Source organism: Pomacea canaliculata, linkage group LG8 (assembly GCF_003073045.1).
Source record: "Pomacea canaliculata isolate SZHN2017 linkage group LG8, ASM307304v1, whole genome shotgun sequence".
Lineage (NCBI taxonomy): Eukaryota > Metazoa > Mollusca > Gastropoda > Architaenioglossa > Ampullariidae > Pomacea > Pomacea canaliculata.
The window spans coordinates 21,925,191-21,952,924 of record NC_037597.1 but is presented as its reverse complement, the minus strand read 5'-3'; the positions used below and the strand labels follow the sequence as shown (position 1 = coordinate 21,952,924).

General features: G+C 40.4%; 1 protein-coding gene across 2 annotated transcripts; it reads right to left on the bottom strand.

Moving 5' to 3' along the window:
- Positions 1–6,866: 6,866 nt before the first annotated feature.
- LOC112571172 (proto-oncogene c-Fos-like) lies at positions 6,867–19,428 on the bottom strand. Of its 2 annotated transcripts, none has more exons than XM_025249990.1 (3): positions 18,820–19,428; positions 9,611–9,718; positions 6,867–7,199 (listed from the first exon to the last, which is right to left on the bottom strand). In XM_025249990.1, exons 1-3 carry the CDS (start codon positions 19,093–19,095, stop codon positions 6,975–6,977), a joined length of 609 nt encoding a protein of 202 aa, XP_025105775.1. In that variant the 5' UTR covers positions 19,096–19,428; the 3' UTR covers positions 6,867–6,974. The 2 variants fall into 2 exon arrangements, with proteins under 2 accessions (XP_025105775.1, XP_025105776.1); XM_025249991.1 differs by lacking the exon at positions 18,820–19,428 and adding an exon at positions 10,169–10,453.
- Positions 19,429–27,734: the final 8,306 nt, after the last annotated feature.

The following is a 27,734-nucleotide window of genomic DNA, read 5'->3' as shown; positions in this document are numbered from 1 at the left end:
ATCTTCGAGTTTATTTTAATGGCGAAGACAAGTGATGCAGTCCTCGCCTCAGCAGCAACTCCAACGATGTGCATGTCCGTGCATGTGCATGTCAACCTTTTCGACCAGTTTACTCCATAACCCTAACCCTTTGGCCCGTGTGCACGGGTTGACTCTCCCTCTACTTAATCCCCAATTGTTCCCCATCCCTCATCCCCTACCCTGGTCTTGCCGCTAGACACTGCGGCGCAGGCTGGCATGACCCCGTGGGTCACAGTGTTTTTGCCGCTGTCAGCTCGTGACCCTCCCTGACATTGATTGCGTGAGTGATAGCGACAGCCTGACATGGCGAGGACAAGTCTGGCCACCCTGACATCCTCCCAACCGGCCACCCACGACATGTGACACAGCTGCTGCTGCTGCTGCTGAAGATGCGCTGCGTCTCGTCGTAACAACGGTGGGCGGCGTCAGCTGCTTCGTTATCGCACGTGACTTCCCACCATCACCACCACCAACACCACCAACACCATCAAAACTTTCAGGAAACATATATTCGCAGGAAGAAGTACGGTCCTTGAAAGGTTACTAAGGGTAACATAACAACAAACAAACATACCTTTACCCTGACGCCAGTGTCATGCTCCCATCATTCACTCTCATCGCTGTGATATGAAAACCTTTGTCAACTCCAATATTCAATCCAGCAAATGGTTGCTAAACTGTTTTATTAATGTAAAAGTCGTGCAGTACTTTCAGGTTGTTTATGTGGGTAGTCAGGTGTTAGACACCACACTTGACAGGAACAGTGGGAGCCTGGCATCCACCCGACACCACTGCACTCGGCGGGTCTCAGACCTCAACAGCCAGCAACACTGGAAACTTATCTTCGCCAAACAGCTACCCTCACCCTACTGTTACCCTCAGCGACATCCTTCATTCCCACCCCTAATCCTTTCCCCTTCCCTTATCGTCCTACAGTAACTCTCCCCTACAGTCAGACATCTGCTGGGTGCGCTACCTGATAAAAAAACGACATTCTTTCAACCCACCCACCCGTCGGGACTCACAAGTGTGTTGCAGTCCTGTCCCTGTGTCGCGATTGTTCAGTCTGACAGCAGCAACTCAGTCTCTCGTTGAGGGTGGGGAGATGAGGAGGAAGCGTGAAGGCGGGAGATAAACCACTGAGGAAAATATATTTTCCAGTAAAACATTGAACAACCTAGGGCAAGACTGTAACCTTGGGGTCAAGAGGTCAAAGAGACTTTTTTTAAAAATTTGTTTTGCTGTCATATTTCTCTGCCTAAATTTATTCATTCCCTTTTGTCTGTCCATATATTCCTGCTTAACCTTTGTCTACCCACTTCTTGTGTTTGAACCCGTTTAGTGTTCACAGTTATCTGTTCACGTTCACAACTTCATGTGTTTGTCTGTCCACAACTTTTTTTTTTTACTTTTACCACCATCTGTCTTTACACAACTCTCTTAGGCGGTCCGGCGGCCTCTGTCACCAATACAGTGAAGCTTAGCTTTCCTGGGTTCAGCTCTCGTCTCGGGCATGCTGTTCTTTCTCTGCATGTGTCATTGTTTACAGGGCTGGCTGCCTTGCCGTGATATAACCTCAGTTGCTGGCTCGGTGTGAAACACTAATCCAATCCACAACTGTCTTAACCTGTTCACAAATATCTCCTTAATTACCTACATCTGTCAACCCACATTTTCCTCCCTCCCCAATGATCTGTCTACCCACAAATGTATTCCCAGCTGTCTGCCCACAACTTTCCCCCTACAAATCTCTGTCCACGTGTGTCTGTTCATGTCTGTCCACCCAGATGTCCGACCAGCAGGTTATCGTCCCAAGAGCATGAACCACGCGAAGAGCAGGCGAGCGATGTCGTGTTGTGCAAACAATTACCCAACTGAAGCCAAGGGGAACGGGTGCCTGTGTAAGGAACGAGATACCCCTTTGATCACAATCATGCCATTCAGTACAAACCCATTCATTTCACCCCCTAAGCAATCAAATCCTTCTGTCGGGATCGACTTCCGGTTGTAAAGCGGTCACCGTACTGTGAAGTACCCGGTCGCCATGTTTGAAAAATGACTCGACTGTCATAAAACGTGATATCAAACAGAAAAAGTGCATCATCCAACGGAAACAATCAAGCTGAGTACGGCTTCGATCAAAACACCTTTAACATTGCCAGACAGTCGGGTAGCTTTTGGAAAGATCCAGCGGGGGGAAAAAAAAGTCATCGGAATTGCTGCCGGTCACGGAATCTGGTTTACGATCAACAACACCACGCCATTAAACTTTTCGCAACGAATCTCTCCACTAAGTTTCCACCCGAAGGCCGCCCCGGACTAAAACAGTAGCAGGATTTTTTTTTCAAGCAAGGAAAAAGCGAAGGAGGGAGGCTAGTTGAGGATGGAGGAAAGAGTGGAAGGAAGGTAAAGGTCGAGCAGTGACTGATGGTACTTTCGTCCACCACTCCCAGCTAATGGTCTCAGGGTCCAAGCAAAGGTGCAGCAGACATTGTATTTCTCCTAGCAGCACGTGCGCTCAATCCATCAATCTATCAATCCATCCAATACCTCGATGGTCCTTTATTGCCCTGCCTTGCTTAGCGTCCAGCGGTGCTAGACAGGTGTCTTTATGGATGGTCTGTGTTTGCGTCTGCTTCCAGGAACTCCCTCTCTCACCTGCAATGTCCCTCAGGTCGCCCTGAGATTTATATTGAGAACTGTTGCTCGATGGTTTTCTTTTATCAACAGTTGCACCGACTGACCTTGCTGCAGGAATAACCGTCTGTAAGTGCGGGGTGGGAGTTGACAACAGTGCACGACAGACTGAAATTATTAAAACTATTTATAGAATTCCTTTTGAATTCATTTGATTAATTATGAAGATGGTTTATCAAATGCTAAAGGGAACCTCGGGGATAAACCTGTATTCCATACCTGTTAGGTCCTTCAACCCAGGTACAGTGTAAACTCAATTCTGACCTTACACCTGAACCAATAATTTTTAGCAGTTACGTTCGTTATTTTATTTTTCAATGTTTTTTTTTTTTTTTTTGTGTGGTTTTTTTGTTTTGTTTTGTTTTGGTTTTTTTTTTTTTTTTTTTTTTGCTGCTGTTGTTGTTTATTTTATTGATTTTTTTTTGAGGCATTTGATTCGTTCTTATGACAAAAAGCTTCTGAAGAGGAATTTTTGGCGCGCCATAGGGGTCCCAGTGACGGACAGGCCTGATGAGCAAGTGACCTGCGACCTGTGCCTTTGATAGCAATTAGTAATTAAATATTATCACGAAGTTTCTAATTTGATACACAGCCGTTAATTGGTGGAGGCGACGACGTGTGTCACTGTCACGCGCTTTAACTGGTCAGGCAGCTAACCTGAGTGTGACACAGCCCGCCATGATCAAGTCATTATCTAGCTGAAACACTTGACAAACGAACTTGAGAGGATTAATTAATTTTCCGGAATTTCTCGAAACGCTCTCTTTCCTATTTTCTCAGAAACTGCTGTAACCATCCTGACGACAGGGACCAGCGCCATTTGCCTTGGCGCTTGACAGTCAACGTCGATGATGTAACGAATGTGAGGACATGGAGCGACTCCAGCAGCCAGGAGGAACAGTCCTGGGAACCAAAGTCCACAACTTCTATGGACAGGCTCACAAACGCCAGCTTCTTTACTGATATCGGTTGCTATCGCAACAATTATTGTTGTTTTGCCGAATCTCAGAATAAAAATAACCTTTACGTCATCGTATGGTGTGCAGTGTCTTATGATTATTATTAAAACTCACCTGGATCTGATTCAGACACACCTACGCACGCGTGCACACACACCTGAAGCACACACCCACTTACTCTTGCACCACAAAATAATTAATTAATGTTGTTTGATAAAGTTGCCTGGAAAAAAGTACAAAAGACACTTGGTCAATAATTGCTTCATTTATTTTGTAGATCTTCACATACAGTGTACTATGGTGTAATACTTGCACAGATATTATAAATACCGTGTACATACCTTGTACATATTTTATAATACCGTGCATATATATTGGATATACATGTTGTGTTACAGTAATTCAGACCACAAACAATTTGCATATATATAGTTTTTCTCTGACAGTAACTAGACAACTAGACAGGTTTCTAAACTTCTATGTACAAATGATAGTAGGAAATGCTAGTCTGACACATAGCATTACAAAACAAAGATGAAAATCAAAGAAAAGTAAAATTATATTTATAACTGGGATTTTTCTTTAAATCATAAAAAATTAATTGCTTTCCCATTTTCAGATACAGTTACTCTTTAGTCGTAGCCTAGTGACAGCCCCTGTCCATCACACACAACTTTCACACCTGCTAGCGTCGGAGGGTTTGGTGTCATAATTCACACAAAAAAAAAACATTTTTATTTTTATTTTTTTTTTGTAAGAACTAACGATTAACCATAAATTTTAATAATGTTCAATGACACTTTTCTTGCAACTGCATAAGCAACGCAGGACAACTTTTAATGCATAACGCTTAACTCCCTTTTCTCAAAATGTTTGGTTGAGAGAAACATCGGCATTGGAAAACAATTATCCCTCTACTGCCAGTGAAGAAAAAAATGTCATCATATTGATCTTACATACACAACACATAACAAGCTATACTCATACAAATATTCAGATTTAGACCAATGTTATATTTTCTTGCCTCCCACATTTGTGTCTTTTATATCAGTTTTGTCTGAAATGATAAAAAGTTTTTGAAAATTGAGACTGTCTGCTCTCTGTACCTGTTGGAGTTTGAATATTTATGTGAAGTATTCCCGAGGAGTAAATCTTAATATTAACAAAACAACTGTTTCTTTAAAAGCATCTGCGTTGTGAGGAAGAACATCCTTTTTTCTGGAGAGGTGGGTGGGTATCGGGTGGGTAAGCGGGTTCCAGTCTTGCCAGCCACTCAGAGAATGAGGTACAATGTGTATACGTGTGGGTTTGTGCGTGCAAGTGTGAATCTGAGCCACAGCATGATTTTAAAAATAAAACGAAATAGAAAATAAAAGGGAGCAGGGAAAAGAAAACAGGTCTGAGTGGCTGGATGGCTGGGAGGCTGGTGAATGGGTGGCAGACAGACATCAAAAGAAAACTACGATAAGGATTGTAAAAACATATTCATTGCTCAGCCACGACAAAGCAAAAACATTTTGTTTCCAACTTAATATCTTGGGTAATCACAGTCATCAGTCGATGGGATTGTCTTTAAGTAGGTTTTTTCAGTTTCAAAAGTAACAGTTCTTGTCGGCATACTCTTTTCTTTGTAGTATATCTGGACGTTAAAAATCTCCATACATTTGCACCTCCTCGCTATTTTACAACAATAACAATAAATCTCATTATCTAGGTTGATAATTGGATCGTAAAAGCGACAAGAAAATTTATGTGGAACGCCGCAGAGAAGCATATCTCCAAAGAAATAAAGAAATTTTTAAAAAAAGCAAAAGGAGGCGAAGGCCGCACTTCCTCTCAGGCGGCGAGTTATCAAAACCTCAATCAACAATTTGTAACGGAAGTGACAGCGATGGTGTGTAGGTCAACTGTGGTGTGTGAGATGTATGGCAACCGCCACGGCACGTGTTCACACACACACATATAATTCCCCATCACCCAGCATCCACACACACACACACTTATTCTCTCTCTTATATATATATACTCACCCTCCACACACACGCACACTTATCCTCTCTCTTTCATTTATACTCACCCTCCACACACACACACACACGTAATTCCCTACCACCCACACACTTATTCTCTCTCTCTCATATATATATATACCCACCACACACACACACACCCATTTGTACATCCACCCACACACACGTGACAGGCAAAAGCAAACGAAGATATTCTTGTCTGGTCACTTCCGGTGCTATGCTAGAAAAGAATTCCAGAGAAAAGCTGGGTTGTTTTTTGTTTGTTTTTTTTTTTTTTTTTATCTTCTCGGCCTCGGGGATTGGAATTCCAGTGGAATGACTTGGTATAACATAAATTCCAGTTTATCTTTTTTGCTGCAGGCCAGAACGGAAGGGAAAAAAATAAACACGGCGTGTGTAATGAAGATGGATGATGAAGCAATTATAATGCCCATATCTGTTAGCAGGTCTCAAATCATTTAGAGTGATAACATCCTTTGGGGGATCTGGACTTGTATCTCATTCATCAGGGTTCAAGGAAATTTACAAAAAAAAAAAAATATTAAGCGCTGGTGGCTTTTCAATGTATGGGAAATTAGAAGATTTTTTTGTACAAATAATAACAAGAAATATAAAAAGTTAACAGTGAAGATGAAGAAACTTCATTTTCACTTAAAATAGTATTTTATCGTCTCAAGTGACAGAACATAACTGAGACAGGAAACTCTGTTAGTCGTTAAATTTTTTCTCCCTCGTTCTCTCTGTCTTTCTCATATTTGCTTGCTTAAACACAAAAAAACAAATAGTGGTGAGAGAGAGAGAGAAGTAGGTGCAATGTGTTGTTACCCGTATGTGTATAGTTCCATGGGTCCTGATAGTGCCAGAACTCTGTGTGTGTGTGTGGACTTCTGTGGAAGATGTGAGTGGAAGCTGCACAATGTCCACCATAGCGGCATACCTTTCTCTCTCTCCGCCTTTTCTCAACTTCACGCCTCTGCATCCGCAGCTTCCGGTCACATGACAACGAGGTCAAGTCATTCAGCGAGTAACTTGATGAGCATAATTATGATGATGATAATAATATGTTGATTTTTATCCGCGTAGACAGAGTCATCACTGTGTTTCTGAAGCTGAGTGAGGGAGAGGTTTGAGAAAACACGCGCCGAGCCTTTTATCACCTCTTGACATCGATGATAATGGCCAGCTGAGGTAATCCAGCAAACAAAGTTGTTTCCCCTGTTTTTCGCATCACATTGATGGAGCGAGAAAACAAGGACATCCCATAGTTTCAGTGTGTCTCTGGCTTATCAAAGGCGGGGAGACATCTCGGAAGACGCAGCATGGCGTCGGGGAGGCCCCGGGGTGGATGACCTACCCCAGACTGCGGAGAGTCTGGGAGATGATGTTTGATGAAATGAGCGGTCACATGCTGCAGCAGCAGGTCCTTCAGTTGCTGCAACTCTTTGATCTTGTCCCTTAACCCTGCATTCTTCACCTCCAAGTTACTTATCTCCTGTTTGTACAAACAAGTGACAGAAGAAGACAAATTATTAGATCGTGGGAATAATAGGAAAAATGAGGATGATGATGCGCCTAACCTAAAGATCAAGGAGCAGATGTACAGTCACAAAAAGAGGGTTAATAATTAAAAAAAAAAAAACTAAAGAAGTGTGTCAAACGGAGACGGAAAATAGGAAAAGAATTGTAAAGCTAAGACCCGCAAACAAACAATGGGTGATGTATGAGTTCCTTGGCGTGGAAGAAGCCTCGTATCAAATAATTCATATTTATAACAGTCTACTTACAAATACATTTTCAATTAATTTGCATTAATTCTGATACTATGTTAATCATATGATGGAATATGATATAATGTTAACATATAAGTTTCATTAGAGAGGGAGAGCCTAGAGAGGGTGAGGAATAACAAACAATCCATCCCAAGAGCATCGGCTGACTGCGATGACCTGGACAGGTGAGTGTGAACAGGGGAAACGACTCTAACAGTCCACGTTCTGACGTCGACCGCAGGTCGACCTGCCCCTGGCATGCATGTGGCGTGGGAGGGAACATCCGGTCGAGAAGACTACCTGACCTCAGGGCTAAGGTCATGTAGTCTTCTCGACCGGATGTCTAAGGCTTAGACAATGCTGTTTACGATATTGAAAATAAACATGGAATAAAATCAGAGAGAAACACGAAACATGCGAATGAAAACTAAGGGAGGTAAAGACTGGCTGAAATGAAGCAAAGGAGGAGCAACAGTAGTGGAAGACAGGTGAGCGGCCAAACCTGTCTCTGATGGCCCCGATGGCAAGAAAGAACGTTTGTCATTAACATCGTTCAATGTTGCCGCGCCACACAACTACCGGAGATGACGCAACCAGGCAGCTGTCACGTGATCGCCCGGACCTGTAGCGCCGCTAACACCGTTTGAAGGATGGACGGAGCAAAAGAACAATCTGCTTCTTCCGTCAAGATTCGCGCGTGCCATGTGCGTGCGCACACACCTTGTGTTTCCCTCGCACGAGACAACATGTCTGTGTTCCCTCAGCATCTCGATGCGGGCTGTAAGCAGTAATAAAGCTACACCCCCGCAAATTACTTCTTTCAAAACGCTGAGTGCGCGCGCACATTCTCCGATGGTGCTGGCTGATAATCAAGACAGCGTGACCCCGGCAGTGGGTCGAGGCCAACGAGCGACACTGTCTTCCGGTCGCTGCTGTCGGCACGCAGAGTAAGGAGAGCTTAAAGACCTACCCGAGCCAAAACAAAATTTTGGAGTATGTAGGTTTTTTTTTAATTTGATAATATGTATTACTTTAGTCAGAACAAATAACTCCTTTCTTTTGTTTGCAGGATAGTGTCTATCAAAGTATCGCTATGCGCATGTCAGACCTATGAGGTCACACTGAAATACAGGCACGCTTAGGTCGAACTAACTACGACAGTCGACAGGCTATAGTGCCTGGTAATGAAATTTTGCCGTATGCCCACGTGTCTTTGATGATCTGAGCTTTTTTTTCTTCTATGTGAAGGTGAGAAAGTGGAAGGTTGGTTGCTTGTATCTCGGTTTTTCTCTCGTACACCAATAACCCGTGACGTCACACGCGTGACTGTCGTTGTGCAAGTTGATGTTTGAAGGAAATGCTGATAAGGAATACACTAGTAACACTACATAAACACTATATAATCTGAATATTATTGACCAAATGAAGCCGTTCAAACAAGAATTGTGCACCCTGGTAAGTCTTTAACGTTTAAACTGGCATCGCTTCACAATTCTTGTCAGGGTTGCGATCTGTCAGCCATCGTTTTTGTTTTTGTTTTTGTTTTGTTTTTTTAATTTTTGGTCCGTGGCAAACAACACAGATAAGATAGTAGATCAGACTTAAGGGCACTCCTGTCATTCAATCAACCGTGGGAGTTGATGACAGTGTGCAGTCGGGAGGATGCCAAGAACTAACTTCAATAAAGTTTCAAGACTTCCGTTGTTCAGAAGGAAACACGGGGATCACCCAGGACAAAGAAGTCAGTGTACCTGAGATGGCAGCGAGCTCTCATTGGGTAAAATCAGCCATCACAGATTTCTTGTACAGTACTTATTTTTAAGGGCGATTCTGGTGGATTTGGTAATTTGTGCTTTTGGGCCGGTTTGGCAGCTGCTGCTGCTGCTGCTGCTGCTGCTGCTGATCATGATGATGATAATGTATGGCTAAAATATCCAATATGATATTATATACTGCAGTCTGAGAGTAAAAAAGCAGCAGACAGGAAGAGGGGCAGACAGAATCGGTCACATTCTGGGCAGAGACAGAGACAGTACAAAAACAGAGAAGGAGACTGTAGCTCTTCCGTAAGGATCAGACTAAAGAAAACTTTCTCAGCATGTTGTCTCCATAAAAAGCCTTTTGCAACGCGTACCTCTTCCAGAACCGACTCCCGTAACTTCCGGTTCTGACGAAATCGTCGCGCGGCTCTCCTGTTCTGCTCTTTCCTGCGCATGCGCTGTGCCTCCTCGGCAGGGGTCAGCTACGGACAAACCAAGAGGTCAAGGGTCAATTTTTATTATATCTTGGTTTCCGTATTAGATTTAATTATATTTGACACCTAGTTGCAATGACTGCTCTATCACTCACACTACCACACTCTCGACCACTCCTCCGCTACCCCCTTCCCCGCGTCTCTCTCTCTCTCTCTAAAACAATTGTGATGATTGTGACAACGACAGCATCTATGATAAAGAATAACAGACATTAACAACCGAATAATTTATTCAAAAGAGATATTTTATTTAGAAAGCAGGAGCACATTGTTTTCATCGCTCATCTTCCCAGGACATCTTGACCTGAGGGCAAATCCATGGATGGTGGTGGTGGTGGTGGTGCAAAGATGTATCCAAAGAAAATTCTTGAAAGCTTTGCCATGGATGTGCTCCCGACAGTAACTGGCCTGCAGCAGGTCCAACCTGTTTAGACTGACCCGGAGCAGATCCGTGCAGACGAGGAGGTCAGCGAAGACGCCATCTCGCCAGCGTCGCCATGTCCTTCCGCAGCAGTTGCCGCCCCTCGCGCGCCCGGCGACTCGCATTTCACGTGGGTGTGAGGACGACTGCAGAGGGCAGGTTGCAGGAAGTTGCAGCATACTTTGAGCCCGTTATAGCTTCCTTGTGTAAAGCACTAACGGAAACCACGCTGCAGAACATATCCCTTAAGTATAGCATGGGTTATCTCTACACCATGGGGCTGCACCACAGGACAGACTCCATCACAGGTCAGACTGCATCACACGACAGACTGCATCACAGGTCAGACTGCATCACACGACAGACTGCATCACAGGTCAGACTACATTAAAGACAGACTGCATCACAGGTCAGACTGCATCACAGGTCAGACTGCATTAAAGACAGACTGCATCACAGGTCACACTGCACCACAGGACAGACTACATCACAGGACAGACTACATCAAGACCGTTGTCGACAAGTGGTTTGAAAATTTCGCCAAAACACAATGAACGTAGTAGGACCGACAACTCGTACGAGCCAATCCCTGTTTCTCGAGGTCTGAGCGGCCGAGTTGTCGTTGTGTTGGTCTGTGTGCGAATAACGGATGTTCGTGGATGTCTGCCGTGGTGGTGGTGGTGGTGGTGGTAAGTCTGTTTGAAAATACACGCTTTGAAAATACACAGGCAGAAGGCATGCGAGGTGAATCAAACTTCCCGTTGTAGACGGTATTTCCGCAGACGAGGATTTAAGTAAGTCAATAATAATTTCAAAATCTCGAGAGGATGTAGATTGGTATGCTGCTTTAGAAATATTATCTGACAGCTAGAATTATAATTTTAACAGGATGGGTAAATGCACAACAGTCGAACTGTACTCGTACACACCTACATATTTGTCCACACACACATGTATACACACATGCACAAAGGAAAAGAGAAAGTGGACTGAGAAGAAGTGAAAGCGGAGAGAAAAATAGAAATAAAATAGAGGTAGAGAGTGTTCATCAAATGGTTTACCCGGCAAATTTCAGTAACAGGGTGCTTGTCACCAGATGAGTTAGAACGTTGGAAAATGGGATGTCATGTTATTAACAGACATCCATTGATACAACTACCCACCCGATCCTCTCAAAAATATCATGGAGACAGCAACGCTGACTAACATTGTTACAAGACAGACACCCTGACTAACATTCTTACAAGACAGCAACCCTGACTAACACTGTTGTAACAGTTTCGAAATGCGGGCAGCTGGTCTTCACAATCGTGTTACACACTGGTACTGTGGGACAAGGCTGTTAGAATATAGACATTGCCTATAGTGTTAAACTAAAAGTAAAGTGAAGTCCAGGATGGAAACACACTTCAGAAAAAAAACATGCAAAGAACCTGTCATGATACCAGGCGGATGGAAACTGAAATTCAAAAATTGTTATTAAACAGATGGACACTGATTTCAGTCAAAACACTCTTAGCACCTGACAGTCGAGGAATTATTGTTAGACAGCAGCTGCAGACAAACAATGGAATGCTGGTCAGAGGAAAATAACTCCTAGGTTAGGACTAAATGAATAAATAAATTAATTCTTAGGAAATGGACTAGGTACATAAACCATGCAAAAAGGAAGGAAGTGTTGTGAGCATAAAATAATGCTCCGACAATTTATTTATTATTTTTCTCTCATGTGTAGTATGAAATAAATCACAGAGTTCTAGGTAAATAATTTTTACGATAAGTATTAGTACGATTATAATTAATTTGTTCATGAATATTTAAAGTAACAGATGAGACGTCTACATTTTCAGTGGCCCATAAAGATGTATGCATAGAGATATGTTGTATGATTTTTAGTTATATATTTTTCTATGTACGAGCAGATGTGTTCACATAATACAGGGTCAGAAAAGTAGAGTTCCATAAACAAATGCAGATCGTGATTTATGACAAAGAAAATAATTAGTGTAAATCAATCCAGTCCTTTTTTTCTGACTGTAATATGAAATGGACACTCATCTAATATCAACAAATAACATAGAAAACATGAGCTAATGTTTAGTTTGAATAAGCATACATTCATGTACAGAAATAGCAATATATAAAATTTATATATATAATAAATAAATAATAATGTTCTTAAGCTTAGAGAATGAGTTTTTCTATAATGCAACCCTTTCAGTTACACAAGATTTGTTTAACACAAGCGTTTTGATATCCATGCTGTATACTATAGGAAGTATTTTATTTCTGTTATGTAATACCTGCAGGGATACAGTATTTTCTAGAATGTTTGTTGAGCGGTGTAATTCCTCTATACCTTGCCGCAAGTTCATCAAGTATTTTATTTCTATCGTGAACTGCTTTTAGATTATTCAACAATTTGTCAGAAATATGTGCTAGGCAAGCTGATCCCTCCCTGCACCTTTTCATAACAGGAGACATACGAGTGACAGGATGTCAAAACATTTAACCAAAGCATTCGGTTTGTCAAAAACAAAACAAAAGCCCAGCCTTGTGTTAGCCTAGTGTCAGTCAGTTCAACAAGCTGGACAGAATGGCAAGAGAAACTGAGGGTGGCAGGGTAGGTGGAATACCTAACGTGGGTGGCCTTTCCTCGCTCTCCTCCGAGCCAAGCAACGAGTTTCTTGATGAAAGCGATGTGACCGGCGACATAATTGCTCATGAAGCAACATATATTCATTCTCACAGTGTCCCCCATTATGTTTTGGCGACACACTGGAGGCGTGGTCTCGGGGGCCAAGAGTTCCTGGGGAGCGGAAGTGAGGGTGGTCTTGCTACAGCCTGATTGACAACACTCTGGGCTCTTGTCGTCTCCACCCACATCCGCATCAGTTGAGAGCCAGGAAATGTTTGTCTACAGCTTGACACACACAAGCTCTCTCTCTAATGTCCCACCAGAGAGAGGAACAAGTATCGTGTGGATAGATGCATCATGTCACCATCAAGGTTGCTTCTTGTGTTGAGTTTGTTATGGTTGACTTGCTGACATGTTGGCAGGGGAGGACACCTAGGTCATCTCGAAAGATGACAGCTGTGATTACCATGGTGTGAACGAATGTGGTGACTTAAATACACGAGAGACAAACAATGTATTGATATTTTCTAGTCTCCATCATCCCCGCCATAACTTTATTTAGGATGTTTTCTACAAGGAAATTTAGAAAAAAATAAGAATTTGCTAAACATTTGTCTTCACAGTTCTTATTAACCTGATCTTATTGCACTCTAACAATATAAACAATAGCAAACAATTTGGTGTTGGTGACTATAGAGACCTACTAAGCCAGAAAGTCTATTGACAAACGTATCACCAGTAAACAACAACTGAACCGCTCCAAACTGGTCTGTTCCAGATATTACACTTCTTATAAAACTTGTCGAAGGTAAATCCAGTGTGTTACCATTATTCAGTTGACATGTCCAGTAAAACAATGTTTTGGAAGGATATTTAGGGGTCACATTTTTTTTTTCCTTTTTCTATCTTTCCTAGTTCATACATGACATAATTCTTAGCCTTTGGAATGCATGGATGGAATAGTCTAGCAAAATTTTGAGTACACGGCTCTCAGTGAAAAAAAATTATCATTTTATAATTTTAAAGAAAAATAAAAAGTGCATACATTTCAATTTTTTAATACATTATTATAATAATTTTAAAGATAAAAGATTTCTGAATGTATAGAAAATAAAAATCTTAAGTTGGTATTGTCTGCAACTCTTGGTGATGGGGCATAGGTGAGTGACTAGACTACACACACTTTCACTGCTCTGTCCCTTAGTGCTCTTCATCCAACATTTCCAATATTCACTTTTCTGCAAAACACATTTTTAGTATTAAAAAACTCGTTAAAATGTTGTATAGTCACAGCTATTCTATGAATTATTTCCGCTTAAGATTCTGAATGACAAATCAAAAATATCTTTGAATACTTAGTACTTACACAGTTTACATCTCTTGGTAAGTCTATGAAAAAGTTATAAATTCATTCTAGGAGGTTCCAAAACTATACATTCAACCATTGTTTAGAGCAGGGGTGGGCAATTAATTTTCCCAAGGGGCTGCATGAGAAATTGGGATGGTTTTAGAGGGCCGGACTAATATAGTTAACTCAGTTTTACCCAATACTGTATACATGGTATATATACTGGCGGGCGGACCAGCCTTTGCCCAGGTCTGGTTTAGAGTGTTTACGGTAATGTTTCTCTATAAACATGAATAAATCCACCCAACAAATTTTTGACATTTATTTTAGCGAAGCTGAACTCCAGCTGTCCTCTTAAGTAAATATTGGTCTGACAGGTTTGGGTTTATCTGGAGTAAAAAATAATACACGGGAAACTTTTGTGAGCAGATCACGTGCTTGGTGTCATTTCAAAATGGTCGGCACTTCGGCTTTTCATCGTTTACTGAAGATGATGCGCATAAAGAGAGCACTGTGATTCTGAAACAGTTTCTTGAGTTGTTGTCATCTGTAAATCTTCACACAAAGCCGTTTTTTTGGACATTGTTTACAGAAAATAAACTTGAGCAGCGAGTTTGGCACAAAATGTAGTCTGCATTGATTGCAGTGGATTAATTATCTGGTTTACTTACAAAATGTAAGCTGCTTTTACAGAGATTACAGTAGATACACCTATATGTGGTATATTCACAGACTGCAGTAATCACCTGTTTTACTTACAAAATGTAAGCTGCTTTTACAGAGATTACAGTAGATACACCTATATGTGGTATATTCACACAGACTGCAGTAATCACCTGTTTTACTTACAAAATGTACGATGCGCTTACTTAACTTACATAGGAGTAGACTATTCATCTGTTTGATTGTTTTTCAAAATGTAAGCTGTATTTAAACAGACTGCAATAGGTTAGTCATCTGTCTTACAAAATTCTTGTGGACTTTTTGGTCTTTACCGTGAAAAAGTTTACATTTTGCGATCACTAAAAGGAAGTGTAATTATCTATGTAAACAAACAAAATGCGTTTTATTTTACTTTAATAATATAATGACCACAAACATTCGTATGTAATCATACAAACAAACTACAGCAAGAACCAAAAGCCGTAATACAGCGAAAGTATAAAATATCAGAGATCATTTCCTCAAATATAAAAAGAACCCTCAGCATGTACTACTCTACATGTCAGGAACCTTCAAGGAATGTAAACACACACGACTGAGATATAAGAGAAAGGTTTCTGCGGTCAACTTTTTATTTTATTGGTATTTAGAAATAGAAATGCTCTTTAATAGTCTTAAACTGTCACAAACCTGCTGCGATATAATTTTTTAAAATTTTATATATTTTTTTTTTTAGCTGGGAAGGGGATAGGGGAAAGAAATTGGAAGGGGGAGGTTGGAAGACACCTATTACTGCGGCTGTCAGTGTTCGCGCCGGTCTTTGTTTTAATTAAGTTGGTGTTGATAGGTTTTTGTTCGAACAAAGGAAAGAGTGTGGTAGTGTTTTGGATGTTTGTGATGTGATTGGGTTTTTGTTTTTTTCTTGACGGGAGCGGGGAGAAGGGACAGTCTCCTCTGTGTTGCCAGTGCTACCGGAGCGGACGGTTTTTCTATTGTAAACAAGTCTTGAACGGACTTGGTGGTGTAGTCCTGACTGGACTGTACAAATCTTGACAAGATTTGCATCTTTACATCTTTATGTAACATTGAACCTGTTGAGGTGAGTGTGTATCTTTGTTGATTTTTCGGTGAGTGTGTATTTCTGTTGATTCTCGGTGAGCCTGTATTTAATGTGGAAGAATGGGGAAATTTCTGATGAGTGTGATATATTAGTGTATAGTTTATGAATATGGTTGAACTCGCCATTTGTCTAAAGATTGGTTTTGTTTTGTTTTTTCTCTCCAGGTTTTTGTGTTTTGTGTTTTCTCTTTTGTTTTTTACTCTTCTTCTTTGTATCCGCCTGGGGTTCGCCAGTGGAAACTTCGTGTTCAATGCCAGAGGATACTTTGTGTTACTTGCAGTGTGGAGTTTCAAGTGGAGACTTTGTGGGGAAGTGAACAGTGGGAAGGAAGATTAGATGTTTTGTGACAGTGGAAGTGTTCGGACTGTGGGTTGGGAAATTTGGATTTGTTTTGTGTTTTATTTCAAATTATATTATTTTAAAAAATTTAAATTGTTGTCGGTGTTTTGATTTATCATCCTCGTCTGAAAGGTACTGTATGAAGGTGAAAGGCAGGTGACATAAACAAAATTAACAGAGTAGAAAAACAAATGGGAGGAGAAAGTGTCTGTATGTTTGTGTCGGGGAGGGAAATGCATTTGTGTGTGTGTGTGTGCTGGCTTGCTCACTTGTGTATAAGAGTATATGCATAGGCTTGCATATATGCGCCTAGAAGTGTGTATGTTTGTATACTTGTGTGTGTAAGTGTAGGTGTTTATAAGTATGCATTTATTTACACCCGAGTGTATATGTGTATACTTACACAGACTGCGGTAGATTAATCATCAGTTTTACTTACAAAATGTTTGATGAGTTTACTTACATTACATTTTTATTACAGTAGAAATAAGTGTGTTTGTGTGTGTGTTCACCACTGAGTATGCTGAGGTCATAACTCTAGTAGTGAGAATGTCCGTGTGTCGTGTTCATGAACGACTCTGCTCTCGCTCACCTTCATACACATAAAACCAACAAAAAAACAAACTTTCTGTCAGAATTCACCTATGATCTCCATGTATGTGCTATAAATTTATTGTAGTTTTAATAGTTTTAGTAACTTCTGAATGAGTTTTGCAATGGATAAGAAAAAATATTTTCCATCAATTGTGAAAAGCTTAATTGATCATAATGATTTATATCATACAAGATTATTGATTACTTTCTGGTATTATCAAACTCAGTATCCATGGAAGCATTTTTGAATGTGCGACTGAAGTGAAACATTTGTGAAGGCAGAACAAAAAGGATAGGGCACCGAGAAACATTTGGAATAGTATTTAAAATATTGAAATAACAGCAAAGTGTATCACATGCATATTCTTAAAACCACTGTTGTGGAATAACCCTTTTGAAAAAAAAAATAATGTGTTTAAAACAGACACAAGTTTTGCTTGAGTAAAGTGTACATGAGTACTTGTAAGTACTACCAAATAATTGGTCTGTATGTTATAAAGAAAATTTTATTTTTTTTGGTGTTAAATTGCACAAACGACTATTTAGATCAGGGGTGGGCAATTAATTTTCCCAAGGGGCCGCATGAGAAACTGGGATGGTTCTAGAGGGCCGGACTAATATAGTTAACTCAGTTTTACCCAATACTGTATACATAGTATATATATACTGGCGGGCGGGCCAGCGGGCGGGCCGGTCAGAGACAGGAGGCGGGCCGCGGGCCGGCGTTTGCCCAGGTCTGATTTAGACTAATGCTACCAAAAAAATTTTTAAATGAGCGTCTTTAGGAAAAAGAAGATTCTCGAACATCTGAACATCTGGAACTGTTAAAACGACGACTTGTTTAAATGCTTTCATCTCTAATTGTTTACGGAAATAAATGATTCTTTTTCATAAATTTATCAAAACACCAGTTAAAGTGCGCATCACTTTTTCTCGTCTGTGGAATGTATACATATCTCATAAAACCTGGAAAATCTAAAAGAATTAAAATTTCAAAAGAGAATCCGCCTCCTTTCTGTTCATCTCTATTTCTCTGTGGTAAGTATTTGAGGGAAGGGGATAAAGAGTTGTTTCTTCTCTTATGTGACAAGTTGTTTGATGGAAAGGACTAAATATTCATCGTGTTCTCTTTTGCGATAACTTATTTGAGGAGAAAGGATAAAGAGTCATTTTTTTCTCTTTTGTCTTTACAGTATTTCATCTTCAAAACTTTATTTTTTAACATGTGACTTTAACATTTTGCTAAAGTGAATTAAAGGCAACTTTAGCTTGATTTCTAAACAAATCTTCAATCTGAATTCAAAGATTGATGGCATTTGTACTTTTATTTAATTGAATTTTACTCTGGACACGAATACCTGTGCAGACCTCAATATCGCTTGGATAGAAAACATACCTGTCCAAACATCTGTTTCCAAGTCTGTACCAGTTTCATGCTATTTTTCAGAATATACGGATTTTATTTATAGACAGGAACTGTGGATTTAAAATGAAAATATTCTCAAGTATCCATGTTAATTTATCGAATTCTGTTCATCTCTGTTTCAATATTTTATTTTATTGTTTGTCACGATAAAGATGAAGACGGGTAGTAAAATATGTATGTAATCGTAAAAATATGTATGTAATCGTAAAAAGAATAAAATTAATAGAGGGGTCGTGTGGGAGGTGTCCTATTTGTTAGAATAAATGTCTTCAAACACCAGTCTCTGTTTTTAATTCTCCTGTCCCATGCCAAGATGCAGTCCCGGACCGACAGAGAAAAAAAAACTGACAAAAGTGCCTCCATAGATTCCCCCCAGCAATCAAGTGCAGCAACATTTAATGTTTTACAGCATTTAAATATCAACCTCATCCATCGCCTACCCCATATCCCCTTAAGAAAATCACACACATGCATTAATTATCTTCAGAACATTATCAGTCAACATCAGAGATGTCTACTAAGTTAAATATCTGTTGTTACCTGGTGAGAGCACGGCGCGGAGAATGCCACCCTCAGTTCATCCTTTCCTTGTGACAATCTTCTGGTTTGAATGACTAGTCTCAGTTCTTGTTTGACGAGTGGTGTGATGGTCCCACTTTCATATGCCATCCGGGCTGCCTCTGCGAGTTCTGTGTCCAAACTTTCCGATCCCGCAGCTGAAAAAGTGGAGCAGGCCGTCGCGAAGTGGGACTCGAACAGTTTCTCTGCACATCCCGCTGAAAAGCTCTCGAGGTCCATGGAATATTCACTCTCCATAATTTTTTATTTTTTTTTCCTCTCTCCAGTCTCTCCAGTGGTTGCGCTTCAATCACAACTCAATTTGACCAGACGTCCGTCCCTCAAAGTGCTTTTGTAGCGCGTGCAGTCGACGCATGCGCAGGCAGCGGGCGCGAAATGAGAAGGGGAATCACCTAACGTAAGCCATTGGCGTTACTATTTATAGCATGGTCGGAGATTACGTTTTGTCGAGCTTTTTATTTTTGTAAGTCATCTCAGATAACGAGCTGCTTCTGACGACTACACATCTACCAAACGGTCAAGTGATGAGAGCTGTGTTAGTGACAGTGACGGAGCTGACGACAAAGGGTGATAATCGATGCTGCTGACCTTTGACTGGCTGACTGCGCCTGTAGGTGCAATGACTAAGAGGGACTCAAAAATGGTGTGTGTGGGAGAGTGGGGAGAAAATAGAGGCGAGGAGGGGGGGGGAATATAGGCACGAAGGAAGGAGATAGCAGCGGAATCAAATAACAAGCAATCAAAGCATTTCTCACCTGCTGAGCGGCAAACGTTGAAAGGGGAATAACTCCGTGCTGACTGCTGATGCTACCTTTAAGAGTTGAGGTTATGTCGCTGGTATCAATATTTTGAGGCCTTGGTAAAATGAAACATAAACTGTACAACCAAAGAAAGAAAACTGCATACACACGGGTGCGAACACACACGCGTACACACACACACATTTTCGTCTTTGTCAGTAAAGAGGGATGATAAAGAATACACTCTTCTGTTCTTTACAATTCTAAGATCTCTAATGCATAGAAAGACAATAATTTTTTCCTTCTAACCCTTATCTCTCTCTCACTCTCTCGTGCTTAAGCAAATTCCGTTCGACTATCATGACTACAAACGACGGTTTTCTGCTGTTGTCACAGACAGATCGTTTTACTGTACCGGGTTTCCCCATCTCCTCCTCCAAACCCACCACAACACACACTTTTTCTACTTTTATTTTTTTGTCTTTCGTGGAATTAGTGTACTTTAGAAAAAAGCCCAGCTCGCTTAACACAACAAACCTTTGTTTACATCGACAGCTGCTTTTATGACCTTTTGTATGTAAATAAAATTGATGTTTGCGTGTCTCGCGGAGGCGCATATTATCAACGGTGGAATTTTCCAACTGAGCTTTTCTGAGGTACCGGCTGACATCAGACAGACTTCTGTTGACACGCGAAATGGGGAAAGAGATCGCAGGATAATTGGTGCACTCGGATTTATTCGGGTTTTCCTTCCTTTGTCACCAAGCTGAACGTAGACACAATGTAGACTCGTGTTCGCGTAAGCTGACTACAGCACGAGGATTAATTTTCAACAGACAACACCATCCACACCTGTGCGAGCGACCTGTCACATCCTGCACCACGCCATGACCTACTTTTTTGCCGAAAGACCACCTGGCATCATCTGTCATGCTGGACTGAATCATAACTTAATCAGCAGGGGACAAATATCAAAACTCAATGAGTAGGCGACATGATATTAACCGCTCATTTATTACAATGAATTCTAGTTTGTCTTCTTACTAAATATAAATATTTTTTTTAAAAAAACATTTCTTTTAATTTCTATTTATGGTAGAGAATTTTTGTCGTGGGTATAAGATACAGCCAGCGCAGCTTATACCTGTCACACTTCACTTATTCAAAGATTTTGTTTCCCATTTGTCAGTGCACATTGCAACTCATCTACGAATCAATGTATAAAAGCTGTGAGTCAACAATTTTCGATGGTTTTCATTTTTATTTTTTTTCTAAAAATAGTTTTCGTCCATAGTGATAAAAGAACAGGTTATATCGTAGTTCAGAATATTAGCATGAAAGCTGGAATCCCAGAAATCCAAAAGAGGTCCTTGAAAGTATTCGGGACCAGAGGATGCGAGCCAGAGAGAGAGCGCGCTCGCTGGTAACGGAAAACGCCCCCTGGCAACGGAGGCAGCCTGCTGCACAGTACACGATGCTGTCATAAGACCGGTAAAATCAGGGACTTCCCCCGATTTTTCCTTCATCGTGCGTCAGACGAAAGGACAATGCCCGCCCTCGACTCGCCTCCCCCACCAGCCTCAGCATCTCAGGTAAAAATGGAAACGAGTGAGGCGACGGGAAAAACCTGGCGATCGATAAGCTCCATGATCGATAGCACCTTGCTTCCACCTGTCAGGTGAAGCAGTTTAGCTGTTGTTTCTGTTCACGACTGTCACTGCAGTTGAAAGAAACTGCATCTCAATTAGAAATCCCACCTGTTGTTTCAAAATGTCATGTTGTCACTTCATAGACCTGACATGACATGACCAGCAATGACATGACCTCCAGGTCTCTTCCTCTCTGTCACCTGCACTCTACAGCGCCTTTCAGACGAGGAACATAAATAAATCAAAACACAGACAACAATTTAAATTTTAAAAATATAATATTATTTAAAAATCAAAATGAGAAACACAACACAAAACAATTCCTAATTCCCCAACCCCACAGTTCGAACACACGTTTCTTCCAACAGTTTCAAAAGTATTCCATCTTCTGGCACAGTTCCTCTCAAAGTCTCACTTGAAACAGCCCAATGTTTCCGCTTCTACTTGAAGTTATATCCACAAGAAAATCCAAAAGTAAATCCAAAAGTAAATCCACAAGAAAATCCAAAAGTAAATCCAAAAGTAAATCCACAAGAAAATCCAAAAGTAAATCCAAAAGTAAATCCACAAGAAAATCCAAAAGTAAATCCAAAAGTAAATCCAAAAGAAAATTCAAAAGTAAATCAACAAGAAAATCCAAAAGTAAATCCAAAAGTAAATCCAAAAGTAAATCCACAAGAATATCCAAAAGTAAATCCAAAAGAAAATCCAAAAGTAAATCCACAAGAAAATCCAAAAGTAAATCCAAAAGTAAATCCAAAAGTAAATCCACAAGAAAATCCAAAAGTAAATCCAAAAGTAAAACCTCAACAGTTTCAATGCTAACAAAAATACAAACAAGTCTGGTACTTCAAGTCGGTTCAGGACTTGTACCACACAATACAAGTCTGGTCAGGACTTGTACCACACAATACAAGTCTGGTCAGGATTTGTACAACACCAAGTCCGTCAAGACTGGTTACAAACAAAAACCGTCCGCTTCGGACGCACTGACAACACCAAAGAGACTGTCCCTTCTCCCCACTTCCGTCAAGGAAAAAACCCCAATCAAACCACACACATCCAAAACACTACCACACTCTTTCCTTTGTTCGAACAAATCAACAAACAACCTATCAACAGAACTAAAATAACACAAAGACCAACCGGCCATCCCTGTATGGCGCGGCGAGCCTCAGACTGTTGACACTAACAGCCCACTAACAGGTGTTTTACCACCTTCCCTTTCCAATTACTTCTCTCTATCCTCTCCCTAACTAAATAAAAAAAATATTCAAACAAAATACACAGCAGGTTTGTGACAAATAGCCCCCCACCAAAACCAACCTACGGCTTGGTACGGAGCAAACCTGCTCAGGTATTCAGCCCACATTATCCTTTCCAGGAATAACTGGCACAACAAATGCCAACAGTTACAGTCACAAAGCCCACCTCCCTTCTCTCTCATGTTTACTCTGACTGTCTTAGGCTGTCTACTTCTCTCCTCTCAGAGTTGGTCGTTTTAAAAGGTTTTATGACACGTAAACCTCGTAATCTCGTCTCTCAGTGTCTGTGAGTGACAGGTACACCTCCGCTGCTCGGCCTCTCAATTGACCCCCAAGCATCACCCCCCAGCTATTTACATCCCAGCTCTGTAGTTGAGCTACACACTCAAAGCGTCCTAAGAAAGTATCTAAATCTTCCACAGCTTCATCAAACACAGGAAGCTTCACACTGTAAGTACTGATACATGGGTTAGATGGGGTTGAGCCCACTCCATTCTCTAGCCGTCGATAATGAGTTTCTTTTTCTCTTTCTTGTTCTAATTCAAACCGTCTTTCTTTCAATTTCAGTTCTAGCTGTCTTTCTTCTTCTTCTAACCTAAGTTTCCGTTCTCTCTCTTCTTCTTCTAGCCTAAGTTTCCTTTCTTCCAGTTGAAGTTTCTGTTCTCTTTCTCTTTTTCTTTCCTTCCTCTCTTCTTCTTCTAACTGAAATTTCCTATTTCTCTCTTCTTCTTCTCTCTTTCCCTCTCTCTCTCTTCCTGGCGACGATCTCTCAACTCCGCCGCTACGAACTTGACCAACTCATCACCTGTCAGACCAAGCTCTGTGGCAAGTAACTTAGCTTCAAATGTCCATCTCTGAAGTTTACCGGAGTCTCCCTCTACTTCTACAGACACTTTTTCTTTCAACTCTTCTGGATCGAGTCCAGTTGCCATGACACAAATAAAATGTCACACGCAATATTTAAAAAGTTTAAAACAACACTACGTTCCAATACAATGAAAAAATTTCTAACCTCGTCTGAAACGACATTATATTGCCTATAAAATCCCGGACAGAGCCCCCATTAATATTGTCACCTGCACTCTACAGCGCCTTTCAGACGAGGAACATGAATAAATCAAAACACAGACAACAATTTAAATTTTAAAAATATAATATTATTTAAAAATCAAAATGAGAAACACAACACAACACAATTCCTAATTCCCCAACCCCACAGTTCGAACACACGTTTCTTCCAACAGTTTCAAAAGTATTCCATCTGCTGGCACACTTCCTCTCAAAGTCTCACTTGAAACAGCACAATGTTTCCGCTTCTACTTGAAGTTATGTCCACAAGAAAATCCAAAAAAAAATCCAAAAGTAAATCCAAAAGTAAATCCACAAGAAAATCCAAAAGTAAATCCAAAAGTAAATCCACAAGAAAATCCAAAAGTAAATCCAAAAAAAAATCCAAAAATCCACAAGTAAATCCAAAAGTAAATCCAAAAGTAAATCCACAAGAAAATCCAAAAGTAAATCCAAAAGAAAATCCAAAAGTAAATCCAAAAGTAAATCCACAAGAAAATCCAAAAGTAAATCCAAAAGTAAATCCACAAGAAAATCCAAAAGTAAATCCAAAAGTAAATCCACAAGAAAATCCAAAAGTAAATCCAAAAGTAAATCCAAATGTAAATCCACAAGAAAATCTAAAAGTAAATCCACAAGAAAATCCAAAAGTAAATCCAAAAGTAAATCCAAAAGTAAATCCACAAGAAAATCCAAAAGTAAATCCAAAAGTAAATCCACAAGAAAATCAAAAAGTAAATCCAAAAAAAAATCCAAAAGTAAATCCAAAAGTAAATCCACAAGAAAATCCAAAAGTAAATCCAAAAGTAAATCCACAAGAAAATCCAAAAGTAAATCCAAAAGTAAATCCACAAGAAAATCCAAAAGTAAATCAAAAAGTAAATCCAAAAGTAAATATAAAAGTAAATCCAAAAGAAAATCCAAAAGTAAAGCCTCAACAGTTTCAATGCTAACAAAAATACAAACAAGTATGGTACTTCAAGTCGGTTCAGGACTTGTACACACAATACAAGTCTGGTCAGGACTTGTACAACAACACACAGTCCGTCAAGACTGGTTATAAAACAAAAACCGTCCGCTCCGGACGCACTGACAACACCACAGAGACTCTCCCTTCTCCCGTCAAGGAAAAAAAAACCAATCAAACCACACACATCCAAAACACTACCACACTCTTTGCTTTGTTCGAACAAATCAACAAACAACCTATCAACAGAACTTAAATAACACAAAGACCAGCCGGCCATCCCAGTATGGCTCAGCACGCCTCACACTGTTGACACTGACAGCCAACTAATAGTTGTTTTACCACCTTCCCTTTCCAATTACTTCTCTCTATCCTCTCCCTAACTAAATAAAAAAAAATATTCAAACAAAATACACAGCAGGTTTGTGACACTCTCTTTACAGTCTATTCGAAAGCTGCAGTGATAAAGTGCTATTGGCACCGAGGTTAAATGTGTATGAATATTGTATACATGGATGCCAAAATAACAGGATGTTTTTTAAACCTGTATCTGCAGCCTACCAACGCGAGGAGTCATCTCAGTACCATGGACAAGATGGTCCTTGAAAGCGAAGAGTGCTGTGTGTCTAGAATAAGTGTTTCTGGACAATTCAACTTTTAAAAAAACAAAGAAACATAAACATTTCTTGTTTACCTGGTATTGAAATGGTCTTACCTGTTGACAGCTTTTAATTAATTTCTGAATCTCATCACTAGTCACTAATTCATGCTAAAACTATCACAAACCCACACACCGCTCTCGATATGTCATTTGCCTTGTTTTTGTTTTTTGCTGTTGTTGTTGTTTGTTTTTTGTTTGTTTGTTGTTTGGGGGGGGGTTCTTTGTTGTTAATTATTCAAAAAAAAAATTGGAAAAGATAGATGAGGCAATTAATTCAGTTTAGTCCACCCTCAAACTTTTTACTAAGTGTAGCTTCGTTGTTGCGCTACCCATTCGATACTATGATAATAACAAGAAAATGAAAACCTATTTTTTTCAACGCAGTTTGTGGAATAACAAGATGCATGGATATTTGAAGCTAAACGACATCAAGTGAAGTAAACAAGGGCCCTCATCTACTGAGTTGTCTCCCTTTGCACTCCCTCACCGCCCGCACCATTATCCTCCTTGTTAGGCAGCCAGCACGGAGGGGCAGCAAACTGACCGAAAAATGTAACAGGAACGTTTCTCTCCCTTTGCCTGTGTTTTTTGGAATGATGATGATGATTGTTGAGTGATGATTTTTGAATGTTGATTGATGATTTTTGATTAATGAGGATTGATTATGCTGATCGTTGATTGATGATTTTTGATTGTTGATTGATCATGTTGATTAATGATGTTGATTGATGATGTTGGATGATGATGATGATGATGATGACTTTTATTGTACGTTTTCCCACGTTACATTAAGCTCAATGCACCGAATATACCAGACATATCAGAAAACAAGTAGAGACATATTCACAGCTGTGAACACAATGCAGATAAAGAGAATCGCACTCGCCCCAACAACATCAGCAGTATAGCAGTGAGGTTTGGCATCACAACCAGGTAGATGAAGGTAAGTTTATGTTTGGTGTTGATGCGAGGATGCGTCGTGGTCGGGGAGTTCATTGCGATGACAAAGTGTCCTCACGTCATGTCAATGTTATGAAGGAATCCGTCAACCAAATAGTCTTTATTATTATTGTACTTTCACTGCACACCCACGCAAAGCAAATTTTCGGGTTTGTCGTATCCATTAGATTCTACGCAGCAATGAAGTAAAATAAACAATTTATGCCAAATGTGGACACAAAGGCAGTGGTTTCATTTACAACCTACGAGTAGCACAGCGAACAAACATAACGCAAACAGGTGAACGTATCACCATGAACGTAGATCCTATCTACGTCCATGGTATCACGTAGTAAGATACAGAGACAAGGTGTTGCCATATTGTTCATTCCAGATATTGACTGTTCAATGTTGCTTTCAGTTTATTGCGGAAAGTTTATTACTGCAATCGACAAGGTATTTTCTCGATTAGTGATTGGGCATTTAGCAAGAGGCAGGACCAAGACTCTCATTTAAAAAAAAAAAAGATGTATTGGGTGATTAAGTCCCATAGTCGCTGTATAGAATACAGTCAAATAATGAACCTGTGATAAGGCACAATAAGCTTTGCCTACCCGGAAGTAAAGACCGTGTAAAACGTTCAATACTTCTCAGTCTACCCCGGATGACATCACTGAGCCACCCTAGAAAGTTGCCAGTAAAAAAACTGGTCCGCCGTTGCATGTTTTCAAGGTTCCGCATAAAGCTAATTAACAGAAAGAAATCACGAGAAACTCCTTGATTGAAAATGTTGATCGAATAAGCCTTGGGGATTTAAAAAAAAAAGCAACAAGTCTCTTGATTATCCTGGGACGGGAGGCAGGTTAGAGGGCACTGGCATAAAAAACAAACAAACAAACAATACGGCTAAAACCGTGTTCTAAACCTCGACGATAAGCGCGGCCACAAAGCAAAGTCATTTTAAGTTGAAGCGAGTTGTCGGTGGCACAAACATCAGGGGGTGTAGTCAGTCCCTGCACCTTCTGTGACCAGCTGTACGTTCTGTGGCCAGCTGCATGTTCTGTGACCAGCTGCACGTTCTGTGACCAGTTGCACCTTCTGTGGCCAGCTGCACGTTCTGTGGCCAGCTGCACCTTCTGTGACCAGCTGCATGTTCTGGGACCAGCTGCACGTTCTGTGGCCTCTCTACCAGCTCATGTTAGTTCGGTGGGATCCTACCAGCTAAACATGCCTCTCTACCAGCTCAAAATGAGTCTCTAGTATCTCAGTATGAGTCTCTATTAGCCCAGTAGGCATTTCTACCATCTTAACATGCGTCTCTACCACCTCAATAATCGTCTTTACTAGACAATATGCTTCTCCACCAGCTCAATATGTTTGTCTTGTAATGTTCCAAAAGATGATAATAATGTTAGATGTAGTTTAATAATTTTATAATTACATTGAGTTGTTATTTGAGGACTTCACACTTTTTCAACATTCTTTCCCGCTTTTTTTTTTAACTTGACGATTTTCGTGATTTTTTTGTGCGATAATTCATCGAGAGATCGTCACTTTATGAAGTGAGAAAACGTATAAGAACAGTTT